At 41.7% G+C, this 20,798-nt stretch overlaps 1 protein-coding gene across 4 annotated transcripts in view; it reads right to left on the reverse strand.

Annotated features, from left to right (window-relative positions):
• The window catches only part of LOC120562122 (vacuolar protein sorting-associated protein 13B), a 380,029-nt gene that overhangs the window by 155,060 nt on the left and 204,171 nt on the right, over positions 1–20,798 (reverse strand). For 2 of the 4 annotated variants that reach the window (XM_039805631.1, XM_039805630.1), the window contains 6 exons: positions 20,283–20,454; positions 17,912–18,026; positions 13,349–13,490; positions 10,651–10,902; positions 10,378–10,534; positions 8,939–9,050 (listed from right to left, as the gene is read on the reverse strand). In XM_039805631.1, coding sequence (XP_039661565.1) covers positions 8,939–9,050; positions 10,378–10,534; positions 10,651–10,902; positions 13,349–13,490; positions 17,912–18,026; positions 20,283–20,454 — 950 coding nt within the window. Of the gene's footprint in view, positions 1–8,938; positions 9,051–10,377; positions 10,535–10,650; positions 10,903–13,348; positions 13,491–14,622; positions 14,690–17,911; positions 18,027–20,282; positions 20,455–20,798 lie in introns of all 4 variants that reach the window. The other 2 variants (XM_039805634.1, XM_039805632.1) reach the window with 1 other exon arrangement.

Below are 20,798 nucleotides of genomic sequence, written 5' to 3' on the forward strand. Positions count from 1 at the left end.
CATATATTTAAGTCAATATACTCACATGAAGCAACTAAAAGATGAGAACAGCTAGTTAGCCAAACAAGCACCAATGCAATTAAAAGAGATTTACTAAGTTGGTTTGGTTTTGTCCACAGTTCTGTGAAAATGACACACTGGCATATTTTCACAAAAGATAAAATTTAGAATAGCAAGAGTGTAGAGTCGAGATTTTAGATCCTCTGATTATAAAAGTAGAGACCAAAATAGATAAAGGGAACTTTGATTTAAAAGGCTCATGTCTGGCTGGGTAATCCCCACAGATACCACTTTTACTGTTCTAAAATGCTACTCTGCATACTCAAAGCACTGAGAAGCAATGTACTACACCAGCAGGGATACACTGAGAAGTTTTACAACATAACTCCTTTCAGCACTACTGTTACAAAACTTCTCATCATCCAGGCTGCTCTGCATTGGCAGCTTAAAAAGATCATCCTAACGAATCCTTTTTTTTTTTATGTGGTGATACAGATATTACGATCATTGCCACCACTGCCTCTGAAAGGAGTTTATCATTAAACCTGCTCAGCAGCCAGGGAAGTTTTTAAAGCAACTCCTAAATCAGTGTATATAAGTGTAGGTCCTGAGTGTCACTGTGTGTGGCCTGAGCAGCTTCTCTCCTCCGCTGCGTCAGCGAAGCAAAGCCGGCGCACTTTTTGCTGGTGTAAACAAACGGGGAAATGGGGCACTTGGCAGCCGACTAAAGTGAGTGATGAGGCAAGTGTGCACTGAAGCATCTAATGAATCATTTGCTGGGAACTCTGGGTTTTATGAGGAAAAGAAAGATGAGGAGGAAGACAAGAAAGAGGGAGGCCAGCTGAGAGCATAAAAAAATGGAAAGAAAAGAAAGTAGTAGAGCCGCAGCTGTCATACAGACGCCTGAGAGGATCATTCAGTGTTTTGCCCCAATGTGAGGACAAGAGATTAGAATGCATAAAACTCACAGGGTCTCCTAATCCTACTACTAGCACAGCAGCAGCATGTGAACCCAAGTGACCGCTGGTGAATTTACTGAGGTGACTGCTGACGCTGTGACAGGTCTGCACCTTTGAACAGAGCTGATGTGCTGAGGGCCTATAAGCAGCTTTATTCCACACTTTGCCTTTACTCCTACAGCCTCAATAGAGGCAGTAAAAGTATTACATCTGCAACTACTGAATGAAAAAACTGTGAAATCTAACAATGGTGATTACAGTAGAAGACAGGATCTGATCTATACATTAAAAAAAATACATCATAATTTGAGTGTTCATAGTAACCAAGGCCACTTAGTTCGATTGACTTCTTTCCATTTATCTATCTGGATATATTATTGTAATTAAGTTGTATATGAAAAGCCGTTTTTCGAAATCTAGAGTGTAATGACAGTTCTCACAAATACCATGTTAGCTACAGAGTGAGCGAATTGCATAGTTAACTTATAGTTAGTTCATATTAACTTGTAGGTTTTATAGTATGCCAAGGGTACATTAGTTTGTAAGGAAGACTGAACTGAGCACCCAAAATGTTATAATGTGAAACAAACAGTTATTTAGTCAAGGTGTAGTTAGGTAGTCACTGCAGTAGAGTTACCAGCTAAACCATTTTATCTTGTTAATGAATATTGTAAAACATGGACCAATTTAGAAGTCAAACAGAAATACAACTGCTCTGCCAAAAGCTTCTGACTAAGTCAATCATTTCCTGTCAAGTAGAGGGGCTTAGCACAACATTCTGGGCCCTGTAGAAAGGAATTCTCTATGGGTCCCTCCCCGCATCCACACCTATTCATTCTAGCATCTATTTGGGCCCTCCCCCCAGTATATCCCTGTATCCACACATACACGCCCAATACAAGGATGTTACCAGAGGAGAAGGGTGCATATAACTTAGTGCCAGGGAGTTTTATTGTTAACAGGCAGGGTCCTGGCTTCAGTGGGCTGTGTTTATCTGTGGAGGGGGAGATCCCCATCACAACCACTTATTAGGACATATATGTGGGCTCAACCAGGCAGCCATTCAACAGCAATAAGCGGCTTACTGTACTGACCACAGTTTGCTGGGACGGGGACCAGTCTAACCAACACTAGAGCGACGGAGAAGAAAAAGCAAGACAGGAAGAACATAACAAATACACATGGAGACAGAGAGAAAAAAAATAGAAAAAGAGACACGGAGGGTAAAAGTGACAGCCCAAGGTGTGAAAGAGTGGAAAGTAATGCATGGCTGTATGAAAAAGAGCTATTTAGATATACATATTATATTATTATATACATACTGTATGCTGCAGCGAAAAAGAAAAAGCTTGCAAGAGCAAAAAGCGAAAAGGAAAATGACAATATTGGGTCAAAGAGGGCATGAACAGAAAAAAAAAAAAAAAGAGGAAGAGACCGTAACATTGGACAATAAACAAGATTAGGTCAAAACCTAGTGTATGACTGGACGGTGTATGGTCAATATGCTTAGTTACAGGGATAGTAAGTGGTGGCGTTTATAATGTGAATATAGATATTAAATGTTCATCTGTAGTGTATGCGTATGTAAGCCTGAAACGCGATGAATAAAACCAATCATTTTATTTAGGGATGGGTACCGAAACCTGGTATTAATTGGGCCTCGGGCTGAGCTCTTACACACACACACACACACACACACACACACACACACACACACACACACACACACACACACACACACACACACACACACACACACACACACACACACACAGCAAGGTCAGCGCACAGCAGATCAGAGAGGCCGCAGTGGAGACAACTAGTAGTTACAGTAGCCTACATCTATATCGACGACGTTCCACGTCCGGGATTGTTCAGGCGCAGCCGGAAATTCCGCCGGATGTCCCTCTTTTTCGGCCGGATGTCCGTCACCTTCTGCTTTCTTTGTGTTGGAATTCTAAACTCCGGTGGATTTGTGAGGACTATGGTTAACTGCTCCTCAGATCTCTGCAGGGTAAATCCAGACAGCTAGCTAGACTATCTGTCCAATCTGAGTTTTCTGTTGCACGACTAAAACCACTTTTGAACGTACACATGTTCCACCAAAACAAGTTCCTTCCTGAGGCTATTTTCCAGCGGCACCGTGGCTCCGTGTGGTATTTAGCGCCACCCAAGACGATTGTGACTGGTTTAAAGAAATGCCAATAAACCAGAGCATATTTTTATCCCATCCCAGAATGCTGTGTGGACTAGCCAGACCTTCCTCCGTGGCGCTGTGGAGGAAGGTCTGGCAATGCGAGACTACTGTAGCCTAAGTAAGTGCAATAAAACCTTTGCAGGCGAAAAAAAAAGCCAATACTTAAAAAATACAACTGACAACAAGTATAAATATGTAGAAAGCTCTTTGTTATTTGAGTAGTTTATGCTCGATGGTGTTTTAAGCCCCCAATGTCTCCTTCCAGGCAGCGCTGCGACCGTTGACTTCAAGGCACCTAACCCTAACCATAGCCTAATCCTAATCATATTATTTTTATCAGATATGTCTTCAATATAATTAATAATAGATTATCAAGGTGTTTTCTTGCAAGATTTGCTCGGCTTTGCGAAACAAATCTGTACAATTGCTCAACATTGGCGCGAGGAAGCAGGCAACGTGAGGAAGCAGGTAGCGCTTCAGCGGCCCGGTAAAAGATAACGGAGTGTCTATTTGCACCCCCGGTACGAATAGCCTCGGCCACACAGCTGAGCTATTCACACCCTGTGACGTAACAACAAAAACATGTTGCTCGCATGCACCGAAATCATGGTGGACGCCATCTTCCATGACCGCAGACCGCAGAATATTATCGCCCTGACATTCTTACCCTAACCATAACCAATCCCACTCCTCTTGCCTAAACCTAACCAACCCAACCAGAGCAGGCATATTCATGAGTCTTCCCCTACCACCCTGCAAAAAAGAATTTGCATTCGCGGGCCCTGACTTGGGCAATTGCGTGCAAATTATCCAATCCAGAATGAAAAAAACAATATCACCTCACTGGGGAATCAAACTCCAGACTCCCAGACCAAAGCTCAGTGTTCTAACCACTCACCTAGCAGTTCTTACAGAATGTTGTACAACGGTTTACCACTTGGTGTCTTCAAGCCTCGGTTGCTAGGTAATCATACTGTTAAAAAAAAAAAAAAAAAAAAGGTCCTAACTAACAAACTAACGGTTGTATGCTTTCACTGAAGACAGAAAGCGCAAATGTAGTATCCATTTTCTGCTAGAAATTAAATTGTTATAAACTTTAGAGACAAAACTTTCCTAATATGCCAGTTTCTGCGGTCATGGAAGATGGCGTCCACCATGATTTCGGTGCACGCGAGCAACATGTTTTTGTTGTTACGTCACAGGGTGTGAATAGCTCAGCTGTGTGGCCGAGGCTATTCGTACCGGGGGTGCAAATAGACACTCCGTTATCTTTTACCGGGCCGCTGAAGCGCTACCTGCTTCCTCACGTTGCCTGCTTCCTCGCGCCAATGTTGAGCAATTGTACAGATTTTTTTCGCAAAGCCGAGCAAATCTTGCAAGAAAACACCCTGATAATCTATTATTAATTATATTGAAGACATATCTGATGAAAATAATATGATTAGGATAAATGATCAAATAAGCATTCCCTGCTTCAAAATCTGCCCAGAAAGTTAGGAAAAGGGAAGACAGAAAGGAAGGAAAAAAGAATGAAGATGGACATAAGGAAGGATAGAGAAAAAGTGAGGAGAAGGGAGTAGATAGAAAAACAGAATAGAATAAATAAAGAAGACGCAGCAATCAAAACATTTAAAGGAAATAAGGATAATAAGAAGTTAGGTGATGAGGGTATATTACTGCTTAAGAGGTAGAGTGCGTTATAAACACCAGAAAAAGAAAGTAGGGAGTAAGAAAAGACACACTTTGGAAAGTGCATGAGAAAAAGACACAAGAGGAGGGAGTGAAATAAGACATAGTCCATTGATACAGCCACATCATGTTGACTTGGCTCTGCATCACCACTGACACAGCAGCCGTGTCTGCCGTTACCGTAGAAACACAGGCATGTGCACTACTCAAAACAAAAAAACATATTTTGCGGCAGTGGGATGCTCCCTCAGTCTCACCATGAGGTAACCGAGTATGTGACGGAATCTAAAGCTGTGTCATCTAGGTGTGGGGATGTCGGGAAATGTGCAGGATATTTTAAGACACGCACACACGCGCACGCACACACACACGCACGCACGCACGCACGCACACACACACACACACACACACACACACACACACACACACACACACACACACACACACACACACACACGTAGAGTTGAGGGACATACACACATGCAAGAAGGTCAAGTTAATTTTTTATCATTTAAACTTTTGTACAAAAAAAAAACTTAATTGTTTAGATAATACAATATGTACGGATTTTGGAGCTTTAGTTGCATTAAATATTAAAAGATTTAATGTATTTATATATTCCCTTTGTTTTTAAGTATATGAAAATCTTTAACTACAAATTAACTAAGGCAACCAAAACTATTTGATTTATTTCTAAAAAGAAATTAGCTAAAAAATAATAGTGTTTTTAAAACAACCATGAGATTAGCAAACTGATGTCATGTTTTAACCCTCCCATCTAGACATTTTAACATGCGTCTCTCTGCCTTTAAATAACGGACACTAAATCTCCACATGGTACTTGAAAGAGTGCTCCTCGTTCACCCCAGCATACAAGAAGCTTTCAATTAAGAGTCCCATAAGTGAAAAGAAACTCATTGGAAAAAGGAGAAATGAGAGAAAATGAGAGGAAATAGGAGTGGGGAGTAAAAAGATCTGTGAGATTTTACAGAGGGCCCAACCACAAGAAAGTCAGGGCTGAATGCATGCTGGACATTCCCTGGGCAGGCACTCATGTACTTTGAAAAAGCCCACTTTTTCAAGACAGGAAAATGATTTCAGCTGTGTAAATTGACAGCGGCCTTGTAGCTGAAGATGGAGAGGGAGAAAGAGGGGAAGCCTGCAGCTCTGTGTCATAATTCCTGCTTAGTGAAAGAAGCCGCTGGGGACCTAATCCTTCAGGGAAACAACATTCAACATCACAAGATCAAATGAAATAGTGTTAATGGTTACCAAATGAACCTGGTGGTGGATATCAACTTGGCTCTACAGCTTTACAGTCAAACAGGTTTATTTTACATGCTTTGAAGAAATCTATCTACTCCAAATGATAAATACACACTGTACCTTAAAAATGTTGAGGCTGAAAGGGAAGCTGAGGAGCTTTGAAGTGTGTCAGAAACAGTGTCAGTTAAACAGTATCAATACATGCTCTGTCAGGATGTTTACATATGCGAGCTATTTTAGCCTTCGCTCTTGTCTTCTCTCACAAGGTGGCATTACAGTAAATCCTGCTTTTAGACATTGTGAGGCAATCATTTCATGTACAGTAGACAATAACAGCATGGCTGCTTAGATCAGTCATTCAATTACGATAACGGATGTAATTAGTGGTGGGCTTTAAACAGAATTGTAGCAAATGGCTACTGGCACTCACAGACATATGTTTTCCTATAGCCACAATTTGTAAGGGATTGTAAACACACATTGGTTTGGATGATTACAGACTCTCACTTTGACTTTGTCTATACGACTTGGGGGAGCGCACACAGTCAAATTCAGCACTGATAAAGCACATAACAGTGCCTGGTAATGGTATGTCAACAAGTCCCTGATCTCAGGGTTATCAATCATGTGACTCAGAAGTGTGATCATCCTAAATTGGAGGGCAGATGTGAACAGGGAAGGTGGTGAGGATAATGCATGGTTAGAAATGGCAGAAGGAACACAGAGAGTGGTTGGACATAATTCCTGGGTTTCGCTGCAGAGAGGGAAGTGGTGACTCTTGGCTTCTGTGTGTAGAGGTTAAGGGGGTGAGTGAATGTGGGTGTGTTTGTACACATGGCCATGTCTGCTGCTACGGTTTGTGACAGAGTATGTATATGTGTATTTTCTGTGTGCATAGGTACAGTATGTGGTGGTGTTCATTGCACATTTTGGTGTGAATGCATGACTGAGTGTAGGCAACTTATTGTGTTTGTAAGTGCATGTGTGGACTGTGTATATTGAATGACTATGTGCGTGTGGAGGGCTACATGCTAGTCTCGCTTTGCCAGACCTATCTCCACAGCGCCGCGGAGCAACATGGCAGCGTGTGTGAGTGTTCAGGCCAGGGTGGAGCGGCGTGCGAGGCAATCTATGTCTATGAGCAGATGTGGGCACCACAGCCACAGAGCCACTAACTACCACAGGCAGAACATTACGGGCCAACATGGGGTAAAATTGCATGGCTGGTCTAACTGGTTTTTGGGGCGAAAGTCTGAGAAAAACTCCAGATTATTTTCCATGCCCACAAGATCATTTATCATCTGACACGATAACAACATGGCCAACATGTCAACAAAAATAAATCTAGGCACAGTTTCCATGGAAACAGAGTAGTTACTACCCATTAGCTGTACTAACTTGTACAAAAACACAGAGCAAACATTTTAGCCCAGTACAGTGTGTGGAACTAGTGGGGATAAAAAAACTAAAAAGTACCCCAAAAGTCTCTGCAAAACAGTAGCTATGGTTACTGATCAATACAATATTTGATCCAATACATCAAACAAGTAAATTAGAGACTGGGAGGGAGATAGCGTGGGTACTCTGGAAGAAACGTTGGACAGAGGTAGTGTGGTATTCCTCTCCATCTTGCCTTGATGGTTACAGATTGTCAGGCATGCCCAAAGGCATAGACCCCCTCTGCCTCCCTGCTCCATGTAATCTCCCAGCATATAACACTTCCACCAATTGAAGGCAGCAATGAAACCTAAAGTGGCCTCTCCTCTCCTTTTTGTTGTCCACCTTCTTTTATTCCCCCCTCCACTTCAAGTCTTGTGTCAGCTCAAATCTCTCTTGCAGCTGCACAAAGCATTTGGCACCACTTTTATCTCCCTCATTACATGTGTTTGCCAGCTCTATATCTGCCCATTCACACAACTGCGCTCTCTCTCTCTCTCTCTCTCTCTCTCTCACACACACACACATGCACACACACACACACACACACACACACCACAAGCTGTGGGGCTGCGATTTTGAAGCAGCTATGACACAATCCAGATTCTTTTAGCTGCCTGTAGCAGGAAAATGTGTTTTGCGCAGCGCTATTTCCCTCAGAAGTCCAGATTTTCCCTGCCTAGTTGCTTTGATCCACATGGCACGGGGGGCTTGTGTCAACAGTCTTGTGTTTCAGCTGGAGGGCCCGGCAGACCCCCAAGGTGTCACTCACTGCTCTCTGTCCTTGCTGGGGCAGCTTACCACTATGTGGCGCTGTCACTCACTGTGTACCCTAAGCACGCACACACGTGATACACACCACACACACACACACACACACACACACACACACACACACACACACACACACACACACACACACACACACACACACACACACACACACACACACACACACACACACACACACTTGCCTCACAACAGGTTTTATGGAGTGTGACTTGAGGTCAGACAAATTTGAATGGAACCGTTGATGAACTGTGGTCAAATAGAAAGTTTTGTGGTGGTCTAATACAACCAATGGTGTTTGTTTAAAAGACAAATGTGGTAAAGCTGTGAGTGAGGATATTATAACAGAAGTTAAAAGATGTAAAAGAGGAAGACTGAGGTAGACTCAGTGATGAATATCTTTCACATCATCTTGAGGGGGAGAAACTGAGGATAAATATACATTATGTGCAAACAGAAGAGAAGAGAAAATAGCAGCAAATAATTTTTTATCAACACGCTGTTTATGCAATGTTATTTAGAATTGGGGAAGATGTTTGATTTTTCTGCACATAATGTCAATTTAGCAGAGAGGTTGTAGTGAGAAGAGAGTTTGTCTTACTGGTAGATGTCTTTTCGCAGCACAGTGCGGGTCAGGGGGTTATCAGCCTGAGGAGCCATGCTGAGGGAACCCAGCTTTAAGACCAGGGTGTCCTCTTTTTTCATCTGGGGATCTAGTGGGACACACGCAGACACAAAATCCAATACACTGAATATGGAGGAACATATGTACATAAAAGATAAGACATACTTTATTGTGCTCAAGGGAAATTTCCCCTTGGGCAATGGTGCTATATACTGTATATACACTGTAAACATATATAAAGGTATACTATGTATGATGTATCGCTACACATTGCCGGATTTTATGTAAATGTAGAGCTTCATCCCGTCTGTGTTGGTTAAACTTGTGCGTCGGTATGAGAAGCCGAGGGGTGTGACAAAGCAGCAGTAGTGCGGTATCTGGGAATGAGAATGGGCTGCACAACCTGCAAGCTGTTATTGCCTGGGGGTATGTGGGGCCCAAAATCTCTTTGCTGACACCCTTAAACGTCCCGCACACAGAAATAAAAGATGAAAAGAGAAAATACAGGCAGAGGGCAGGGTCTCTGCATACAGACACCACCACACACTTCTAGTGGGTAATAAGTGATTGACGGGGATTATTTTAAATTGTGTTTTAGTAAAATCCTGCATATTATATCTTTAACCCTTGTGTTGTCCTAGGGTCAAATTTGACCCGTTTTCAAAGTTTTTTTTATATCAGAAATATGGTTTTCTTACAACAAAATTGCCCAAAAATAACATGGATGCATGAACCCATATAACAATCTTCGCAGGTACAATTAATGATTACTTTCATTGAATTTTGGGGGCTTGTTTTCAATTTTATAGCATTTGAATTTGTTTTTAAATGGTTTCAAAACAGGTCAACTAAAGTTTGACATTAACTCAAGCATCCTGTGATCTTAAGTATTAGTCAAAAAATGCATAATTTCTGCTTTATTTAACAAAAAAATTAGGTATGTCATTTAAATTAGGTTTAATGACCATGAATTTAAAAAAATGTGACAAAAACATGTGTGTGAAGTGTCAAAAACATTGGAAAAAAGTAACACACACACACACACACACACACACACACACACACACACACACACACACACACACACACACACACACACACACACACACACACACACCTAACACTATTAGTCATTACTACAAGCAGACAAAACAAGCCTCCATCTATGACATTCTGAGACTAAGTTTATATTCTGTAGGAGTATATGTGTGTCTAACTGTGGTTGGTTCTTCAGAACCTCAACTATTTCTCTTAGCAAATGTTTAATGTGGCGGCTCTGCTATGTCTGGTTGGCCCTGGCAGGGACTTTCATACAGGCACCACAGAATCCAAAACACAGCCTGTGACATAATACTGTCCCATTGTTGTTTTTCATTTGAAAGTGTGCATTCAAAAACGACAAGTGGTTGTCTAACCTGATGCGGTATGTTTGTCTTGTGGCCCGGGGCAGAAGACCCTGATCACGCTGGTGTTGATGTACATGAGAGGCAAACATCGAGAGGTCAGTGTGTGGCTTCTCATTGGTTGACCTGCTGACTTCCCACGCTCTCTGTAGCGTCTTGGTATCTTAGCCTGAAAAGACATAAAGCAAAAATTATAAATAATGCATTAATAAGATCTTAATCATAAGTTTTAATTGCTGGTTCAAATAACATAAAAGTAAATAAATCCTAATCATTTTTTTCTACCTGGAACACCCCTGCTACAGTAGCCAATAAGGGACAGGATAACACCACGTCAAAGGGCTGGGCTGTCAGCAGGATTTCTCTCAGGTACTGAGGTGAGCTGTCTGCCAGCAGATCAGTGGTAGCGCCGCTCCGTGTGGGCCGCTCCGGCCGGGTGGTGAGTTTGTGACGGACATTTTTGGTGACAGCCTGGGTGTAGGTGATCGACAGGAAGCCGTGCTGCTGGTGAGAGCCCTCGAGGACCTTGGCTGCCGTCTGGCCAGTGGTCAGACAGGACAAATCACACTGATGATAGGTATCATTGCACAGAACAATGGCAGAAAAAAACTTAACCTGTTCAGTGTTATTTTGGTCTGATTTCTTGGATGAGGGTTAAGCCTGGCTAACAAATAACATAACTCTAGATTTTACAATATAAATACCTGTAGAGCAAACATGCTCCAACTAAATGCCTCAACTAAAATGTTTATCAAGAAACTGGGCCAGATTGCTTTTACTTTCAACAGTACTCTATTTAAAGGAAACGACTTAACCTCAGCCAAAAAAACAGCTCTATGTGTTTCCATACACTGTACAACTCTAAAAAAAAAAGCCAAGCTGAAGCTAATCGCTAAAAAAGGGTTCCAGAGCAAATGTATTCATATTCTGTGCAGTAAATTAGATTGGATCCTCAAATCAGCCAACTTTATGAGATGCATACAGTCATGTGAAAAAATTAGGACACCCATGCTAAAGTTGACTAAAAAGAGGAATAAAAAAAAATCATCTTTTGGAAATTTATCTTAATACCTTAATTAAAAAAATGAGGAAAAATCCAACCTTTAAGGACACCAATTTTGTTTGTGAATGAAAAATGTATCGTAAATAAATAAATTTTCTTCCTTAAAATACAGGGGGCATAAGTAAGTACACCCCTAGAGGCAGGCAGATTTTTATTTTGAAAGGCCAGTTATTTCATGGATCCAGGATACTATGCTAAACTGATAAAGTTCCCTTGGCCTTTGGAATTAAAATAGCCCCCCCACATCATCACATACCCTTCACCATACCTAGAGATTGGCATGGTTTTATTTCAGTTAGCCTAATAGCTGGTTTGATTTGCATTAAGAGAAGATTTTATGGAAAGTACCCCATGCCAATCTCTAGGTATGGTGAAGGGTATGTGATGATGTGGGGGGGGGGCTATTTTAATTCCAAATGCCAAGGAACTTTATCGGATACAGTATGCATCACCTCCATGAAATAACTGGCCTTTAAAAATAAAAATCTGCCTGCCTCTATGGGAATTTAACATAGGGGTGTACTGACTTATGCCCCCTGTATTTTAAGGACGAACATTTATTTATTTACGATACATTATTCATTCACAAAGAAAATTGGTGTCCTTAAAGATTGGATTTTCCTCATTTTCTTATGTGCATATGCATGGGTGTCCTAATTTTTTCACATGACTGTACGTTTTGACTGCAGCTGAATTCTGAGTCTGAATTATTTCTGATTTATCAGAAAAGCCAGACATCAATGTCGTGTGTGAAACACCCATTAAGTAAAAGAAAATAATCTCCAACTGTTGCATGATTAAAAGAAAGCCAGATCCGTTTAAAGACATGATGTAAAGTCTGCAAAAACATCCAGTAACAGCGGACTTAAAGTGATGGTTCGGAGTAATTTCACCCTAGGGTCCTTTGCACCATGACCTCGAGCCAAACACCCCCCCAGAAGCTTTTTTCAGCTGGGTCGAACATTGGGAGAGTTAGCGTAGAGTAGCGTTATCAGCTGAATAGCTTAGCGCAGGGGCTAATGGATCCGAAGTGTCTCTTAACATTACCCCACTAATAATGCCCGAAATGATACCAAACGTCTACAGTAGTACAAATAGGTTATGCACTCATAAAACGATGGATTGGAAAGTTTGTAAGTACACCAGAAGTTTATGAACACTTGCCTGCTGGCTTCTCGTCTCTGCTGCTGCTGCTGCTGTTACTACCGGGCAGTAAGAGTGCTTAGGGCCGTCTACAAATTACAACACCGAAAAGAGATGCAACAAAAATATGTATTAATTTAATGATTAAATAAGGTAATGTCTCCAAACTTACCTCAATTATAACTTGTCTCCTGCTAGTTATTCTACAGTACTTACTTTAAAAAATAAGTTAAATTAAAAAATATTTTGTTGCATCTCTTTCGGTGTTATTGTTGACGGCCCTAACGCTCCATATACACAGCAACAACAACAGCAGAGAGCAGAAGCCAGCAGGCAAGTGTTATTTACATAACTACTTACATATATAACAATCCATCGTTTTATGAGTGCATAACCTATATATACTAAGGTTTGGTATCATTTGGGCGTTGGTAGTAGAGGTATCCATTTTAGGGAACGTTTCTGTAACAAAATGTAAGTAAACACATAAAGAAATAAGTTTAGAGTACTTTCCTCAGAGTTTAAGTGTGTTTTATATAACTACCCATAGAGATGTTTTTCCTTTACAGCATTATGAAATTGTATGTATGTATTATTATGAAGATGTGATTGTGACTTAAATGACTATTTAAACACAATTTGAACGCAACATTGTTTAAAACCACATTAAAGCACTGGCTTTTGAAACCTCTCTGAGGAGCACACAGTTTTATTTTAAGCCACTGTTAATGGAGGTTAAGCAGAGTCAACTAAAAAGGAAAAGAGCTGGATTCTTACAGGAGGGAAAAAGCCAGAGAAGTGGCTGAAAGATTCTTGCTTGCTGACGGGTCGAACCAAAACAGTGCGTCTGTTCAGCTTGTCAGTGCAAGAGAGGACCACTCCTCCACAGCTGCCCGAGCTCTGAACACCCTCCTCCGTACTGGAGGTGAAGAGAGGGAAGGAGAGAGAGAGAGAAAGAGAAGGTAGATGCAGAAAGGGACAGAGAAGGCAAGAAATTACAGGGAGGGGGCAAAGAAGAGAATTGCATATGTACAGAAGGGAAGGAAAAAAGAAAAAGAAAAGCATGAAACCTCAAGGTCATTTTGGAAAAATTTAATATAGCGTACACTGATTAAAACCAAAGGAAGTTGAACCAGCTTAAACCAGCTGACATATCGTGGAATGGTCTTATACTATCCAGTAATAAGAGCATTGAAGCAACTGTTTAATTCTGGGATGAGCAGTATTTTGAATGAAAAAAAAGTACAATTCAAAGGCACTTAAAATTGTGGTGGACAATTTGTTATTGGCGTTGTAAAAAAATTCCATAATCATTTTTTAGCATATTTTAATTCAAGTGGTCTGAGATAAAACTAGACTTCTGCATCTCCACTCTGTTTTCAGGCTTTAGGAAATGTAGCCTGTGGTGGGGGACTTTGGCCAATCACAGGTCATTTCAGAGAGGGGAGAGGGAGAGCTGCAGGAAGAGGTGTCACTCTACTTCAAATCCTGGCATTCTTTGCTTTCTACCCACTGCAGCTCCCTGACCTGTACACAAGACTGCAGAGATAATGTAAACTCTGCTCTATCCAACACATTTTCATTTTTTTAGGTACCAGTATAAGACCATCACCAGAATAAGATTTCATTAACAAAAGAAAGGAGGTCCATGTCCTTGTCTCGTCTCCTCCCCACCCCACATACACAAACACACACACACGCGCAGAAGAACGGTGGTCAACAGATTTCATTGGCTGGATTTTTTTTTTTTAGCGAATCAGAGCCACTGGAGAGACAGGGGAATGTTATTCTGTTTATTGAATTTATTTGTAATTTTATTCTGTTTTTCATGAACATTTTAGGGTGCATCAAATTATTACATTTGTGGACACCCTGTGTTTGAGCCAAAAACAATGGATTTCCTTATGACTTCCTTTATTTTCCTGTCTGTCCAGCATGAGCAGAGATGAGTGACCTTGATTAGGAGCAGCAGAATGGCAGAGGCACAGTATTTAGAGGCCTAAGGCTGCTACAGTACTGTATGTCTGGTTTGGGACAGGCAGAAGCCTCACCACAGCGGTCTCCTTGCACTGCAGAATGAGTCCTTCATAGTGGCCAGAGTGCAAGCCCTGCCCTGGCCTGGAGAGACACACAAGGCCAAGCTTAACTTGGGCATCTGGGATTACTCATACTGTTGTGGCAGGGACTGATAACATCTCTTAAATGGCAACAGTAGTTACAAAATTTAATTTAGATAAGGCTGATACTAACATTTTTTTATCAAATTGGCAGCAGCGGAGGCATACATTGAGACTTCAACGCAAGTAAATTATATGTGTAAATGTACCATTACCATAGATGTTAATAAAAATATTAAATAAAATGCAACACATGTACTAACTTTGGGAACCTATATAAACATAAATAATGTGATGCATAATTATGTTTTAGTGTGGCCATCTGTAAGAAGCAGAAAGCACCTGTAAAGCAGACATCAATAGAGGTTAACGAATGAAGACAGACAACAATTATCACTCTCAATTTGCAACACAACATAAACACTAAATCTACAGTATATAAAACACACACATATGTATACATGCACGGGTTTATTACAGTTAGCCTTGGATGCCAAATCATGCACAACACATGTATGGCAAAATGTTTAACACAATGGGAATGGTTCAACACCAGCTGCATCATATCCTTAGCCCCACTCTCTCTTCATTACAACAGAATACTGGAAGTTGATTGAGAGAGGAGTAGGCCTACCCATGAGTGTGTATGCATGTGCATGTGTTTTATGCATAGTTATCTTGTGTGTGTATATCAGGTCTTTCTGTGTGTTCTCATGTAAAATATCTCTTTGTAATCTCCCTCTCTGCTGTAAGAGTGACTAATACATATGGACCCCCCACAGCTCTTCACTTCTCCCATCAGCCCTCTCTTTTCTCTCTCTCTGCTCCCATCCAGTCATCCTTCGCTCCAAGCCATTTGCGAAACAGCTGGAAGACATCAGCTCCAATTTGTGTGAGCTGCTCCTTGGAGCGAATAAGGGTGAACTGTCACCAGCCGTCCTCTCTCGGGGGGCATCTCTGCGTTTCACAACAGTTCAAGGAGCACGGTTGCTAGGGGAGACCTGGCTAAAATAAGGAGAAGAAGAAGCTTCCTAATTTCTAAACTTCCCACTGGACAGGAGACGCCCCCTCCTACAGAGTTTCATACCCAATCACCCCATCATCTCCTTGCCTCTGTTTCCCTTTAATTCACCTCTGCTCCATGATTAGAGAGCCCCCAAACCTACGGGCTTCAACGCCCACTTATTTTGTATTCCTTGGGGACTCCTTTCCTGTCATTTTCCTTCCCTCCTCCACACTTTTCTGTCCTCCTCCTCTATTGATACAATCAGGGATTCAATTAAATATTCACCTCACATATTTGCCTGCCCTATCTAACTTTCCATTAATTTTCCAGCGGTGAGATAGCTTAGGCCAGATGAGACATTTTCTCTGTCAAGCGTGATTTAATCTGACCAACTGCACACAAATAACCTGGGCTGGGTGACAAAATACCTAACAATTATCTGCTCAGAATGATTAATATGGACTCCAACCCCTGTGGGCTCTCTTGTATATGTGGATGATACAGAGTAAAGTGGGCCAGGAGCCCAGAGGTCCTCCACTGTGTCCTAAACAGCAATGACTATAACCTGGCCTGGATGATGGAGAGCTTCTGCCTGCCAGATCTTTGGTCGGTTAAAAGTGTGTTGAGACCATGTTGTTAAAAGCACATTAAACTGAAATAACTTAGAAATAAGAAAATTGAGCCATTATCTACTTAGGAAGGCATAGAGGTCTCCTAAAGAGATTAAGGTTGGCTCCGTCTCAGAAGCAATTGGACACACACCTGTGGAGAACAGAGCATGTGTGATGTAACGACCCACGACACCTTTACGCTCTAAAACTGTCTAACCACTGACATTGTCCTGGCTTAAGTAGATACTCCATACTGTATGTAACACATGTGGCCTGGATATAAATCAAGTGACTACAGCGAAATGGGGAGGTCTGCACGATGCTTTCTAGACAGTCAGGTTCAAAGGCAAGACGATCGCCTCACTCCCTCTCTGACCTGTACTCACATACATCGTACATTGGCTAAGGTGATTTTAAAATCTGGCAAATTATCTATCCATCTATTATCACATTAGTGGTGAGAGCCTTGCTTGTTAATGATGGGGTTCAATACGGGCGCAGGGCCCAGGAAGGTCCATCTCCTTTTCACTGCCTGGCTGGATCAGAGGAGGAGGCACTTATAGGAACATATGTATTCAGGCACACAGATCTAAAAAACACACACAAACTATAAACACTATGGTCTGCTGGATGCAACATGCTGGAGTGTTACAGCTCGCCGTTTCATTATCTCCTCAGACTGAGACAGAGGGAATTGCCTCCTGCTAAGTGGTCTCAGAACAGAACACCTCAGGCACTTCTACCGAGCACACTTGGAACTGGTGACTCCATCACAGAGGTATGTGATCAAGGCAAGGAAACATAAATACAGCAAAAATAAGGATTTAGATATTTTCAATTAGGCTACCCTTTAATTCATGCGACAAATGTGTAGGGCATGAATAAAAAATATGAATAAATCTTTAGTTACAGCTTTAGATGCACCATGCTGTGCTGCAGTATGTGATTTCATAATTTCAGAGCCCAGAGCTAATTTACCCCATTTTCGACTGGAACTTGACATGGGAAGAGATTACCATTAGGATGCAGTGGAACATTGCCCAGTGGTTTTCCTCCCCAACAATGTGTTAATGTTTCTTTGAATCGATTCAGACACCGCAGTCTAGGGAGAAAATGACTGACGTACGGACAGAACTCCTCTCCTCTGTGAGTCAGAGTTGGGTCGGCCCAGAGCACGTTCAGCGCGTTCGTCTAGTCAGTTGGTCCATCTGTCAGTCCATCTGCCTGTTAGTCTGTGGTAACCACTATAACAGCTGTCTGGAAAGACAATGACGCCGAGGTGATAATGCGAAAAATCACCCTTACGAGCAAAAGTGGGAACAGACAAAGTGTTAGTGGTAATGGTGGTGAAGTGTGTTGTGTGTGCACGCATGTGTGTGTTTGGACTCTGGGACTTTGGGAGCATAAATGTGTGGGTGCAGCAGGGTGACCCGGTGGATAGAGACACTGTCCCTGAACTGGAGGGTCCCAGTTTTACCAATGCCTTCGCCAGTGCCATTTTATTTGGACATCAAATTGTCATAAAGGCCATTCCTGCTTGCTGACTTAAAGGCTACCAAAAATCCTGGACGCATATATGTGTTTACATGTGCGAGATGTACTCTACCTGCATCTGTGGTGGTCGATGTTGAAGCTGCCAACTTTACATTTGATCTTTGTATAAACATCCTGGACATCTACTGAGGCACTCAGGTCTTCTAGTTCACTGATGACACAGATCTCTAACAAAAACACAAAAAGAAGAAAAGAGATTTTTACATTTTAAGGTCATGAATTGTGAAATTCACTTTCATGAAAATGAATCCCAGTGGAAAGACAATCATTGGTCAAGTTAATTGTGTATCGATCTTTAGTTTGCAACACTTGCGCATGCTGGGGACTTTCTCCCTCTGTTTTTGTTTAAGCATGCTGTATGGCCATCGTTGTACTTGGCAAGGACTTGGGAGAAACACACAATACAGCTGAACTCAGACTTCAGTAGAGGAAGTTTCATCTGTGTGTGTGTGTGTGTGTGTGAATTTCATTTCTGTGGGCAAGGACCTGTACTGGAGTTAACCCTGCCCAGGTTTTGCCATTGGTCCTGATCCAACTGGTTAGTTCCTGCATAGAGGCCACACAGTGTGTTTTTCAAAACTGGACCAATATACTGTAAGGCTGATTATGACTAGAGTATGCACACACACACACACACACACACACACACACACACACACACACACACACACACACACACACACACACACACACACACACACACACACACACACACACACACACACACACACACACACACACACACACACACACACACACACACACAGCCTATCTGACCAAGGAAGTCATAGTAAAATATGTGGGTAAGAAGGCAAAACATGAATAAGATATCCTCCCTGTGTGTGCCTATGTGTGTTTACACAATACTGAATGTTCATATAATGATAATATGTGTAGTCATGGAAATGTATGTGCGTGTCATACTGCACCTTGTGTGCAAGCAAACCCACCCACTTCAGGCAAAGTGACTAAGCTTCATAGAAGGACTGATTGACTTTGTATTGAACCGAGCCTGTGAGCTTAACTGTTAGTTCTCTCTCATTGTTTCCACAGAAAAAGTCCCACAATCACAGGCTAGCTTGGGAAAATGGACTTCATGCATGTGAAACTATGGTTGTTGTTGTTGTACTGTTGCCTTGTGGTGATTCTGAGAAATGAAGAGCTTCCTAATGGCTTATTCAAATTGAAACACAAGGCATGTCAGCTTTATTGCGGATACTGAGTGGAAAGAACTCTCCCAAGTTGTTAGATACTCAGAAACTCAGTCTCCGAACGTAGTGCTGATATTGATGTATGAGTTTACTAAACCCACCCTGTAAGAGTACTGGAAACCCTTAGTCCCATGGTTTTAAATGGTTCATCTTAAAAGAAGGAAAGTGTACTACTGATGTGTGCCTTCAGCAGAGCCTCTGGAGAGTCATGCTTGAATTTCTACCTCTAATCTTCCAACACATAATAGCATAACATCAGACCCGTTTTTCCATTTCTCTGGAGAGACAATAATCTTATTTCCTTTGCAGTTGAAAAACACATTACATCATAGCAGATTGTCTGCAGTCTTATCTGTGGCTTACTTATCTCCAAGAATGTACTTGTGATATTAGGCATCTAATATATTGCATGCACACAATTCTTGTTTTCAATAACATGCTTAATGTTTTGCACACAGAAAATCCAGTGGTAAGTTCATCTCGCAACTCAGATGGCACATATTAAGCCCAAATCCAAAGTAATGCCTATTTAGGATGTCTCTAAGTCAAACCATTTCTGTGAGGTCCTTCAAAACATTCCGTTTCCACAATTGAAGACTTTAAGCTAGGTGATCTGCTTGGCAGATGCTAAATATTACAGCCACCAATTAAAGGTAAATCTAGCCTTTCATCGCCCCAGTAAATCTAAAGGGGACAAGAGGCGGTTCGCTTGGGATTCATCATCCATTTATTTATTTGTCTTCTCCCTCCCTCCATCCTTCCTTCTCTCCAGCTGCTTTTCCCTTCCAAGTGCTCACAATTTGAATGAGAAAAAAGGTCACATTGATCACGTTAAGAGTTGATACAGCAGGATGGTAAGAACTCTGAATAGCTTCCTCTTTCACACTGCACACTGACAAATTTGCAATAAAAACTAGTGCCGCTTTACATATGAGGGTTTTCTCTATCGTCTTACACAGATTAATCAGATCTCAAATTTAATTTAATAACAAAAAATAATTTTTTTTTAATATTTTTGTTTATTCAGACACTCCTCATGTGATCTACCCAGGTCTTCTTCAATCATGCCATACTTCTGAGAGTTACCACATATCATGTGTTCAGAACAGCAAAAAACACTACTGTGGATTATCAATCAGCAGTGGAGAATGGAAAATGTACTGACATTTGGTGTATTTGAACAAAAGAGCAGGGATTTAGAGGTTGGGGTACCTGTCTTTTTGGCGGTTGGGTCAGGAGCAAACAGTTTAACTGTGACCTTAGGTAACATCCACTGCATCCAAAGGCTGACCTTCCCGCTGGTGCCACCAATGCTGTTAGTTTTCTGCTCCAGAGTCACTGTGTCGGCAAACGGACTGTCGTCTCCAGCAGGCGCTGAGTCACCCTAGGGAGCCAAAACAGGATCTGTTCAATCAGCGCTGGTAAGATGGAAACAAGACATGATTGACAAATGACATTTCATGAAATGATGTGCACAAATACCAAATGTATCTTATAATTCTGATGTTTGCATTGCAACTGTTAGTTTGTCTATGTGCTTGTGTGCGTGTCCAACCATGTGTTCAGTGAATGTGTACATGTTTGAAAGTGTTGTCGCTGTGCATGTAGCCATAGCAAAGCAAACACCAGCTTTCAAGCCTTTTGGTGTGTAGATGACATCAGTGTCTGGTGAGCAGAACTGCACTCAGAGCTGAGCCATGTGGGGGGAAAAGGACCATTGTGTGGAGC

Source organism: Perca fluviatilis, chromosome 7 (genome assembly GCF_010015445.1).
Source record: "Perca fluviatilis chromosome 7, GENO_Pfluv_1.0, whole genome shotgun sequence".
Classification (NCBI taxonomy): Eukaryota; Metazoa; Chordata; class Actinopteri; order Perciformes; family Percidae; genus Perca; species Perca fluviatilis.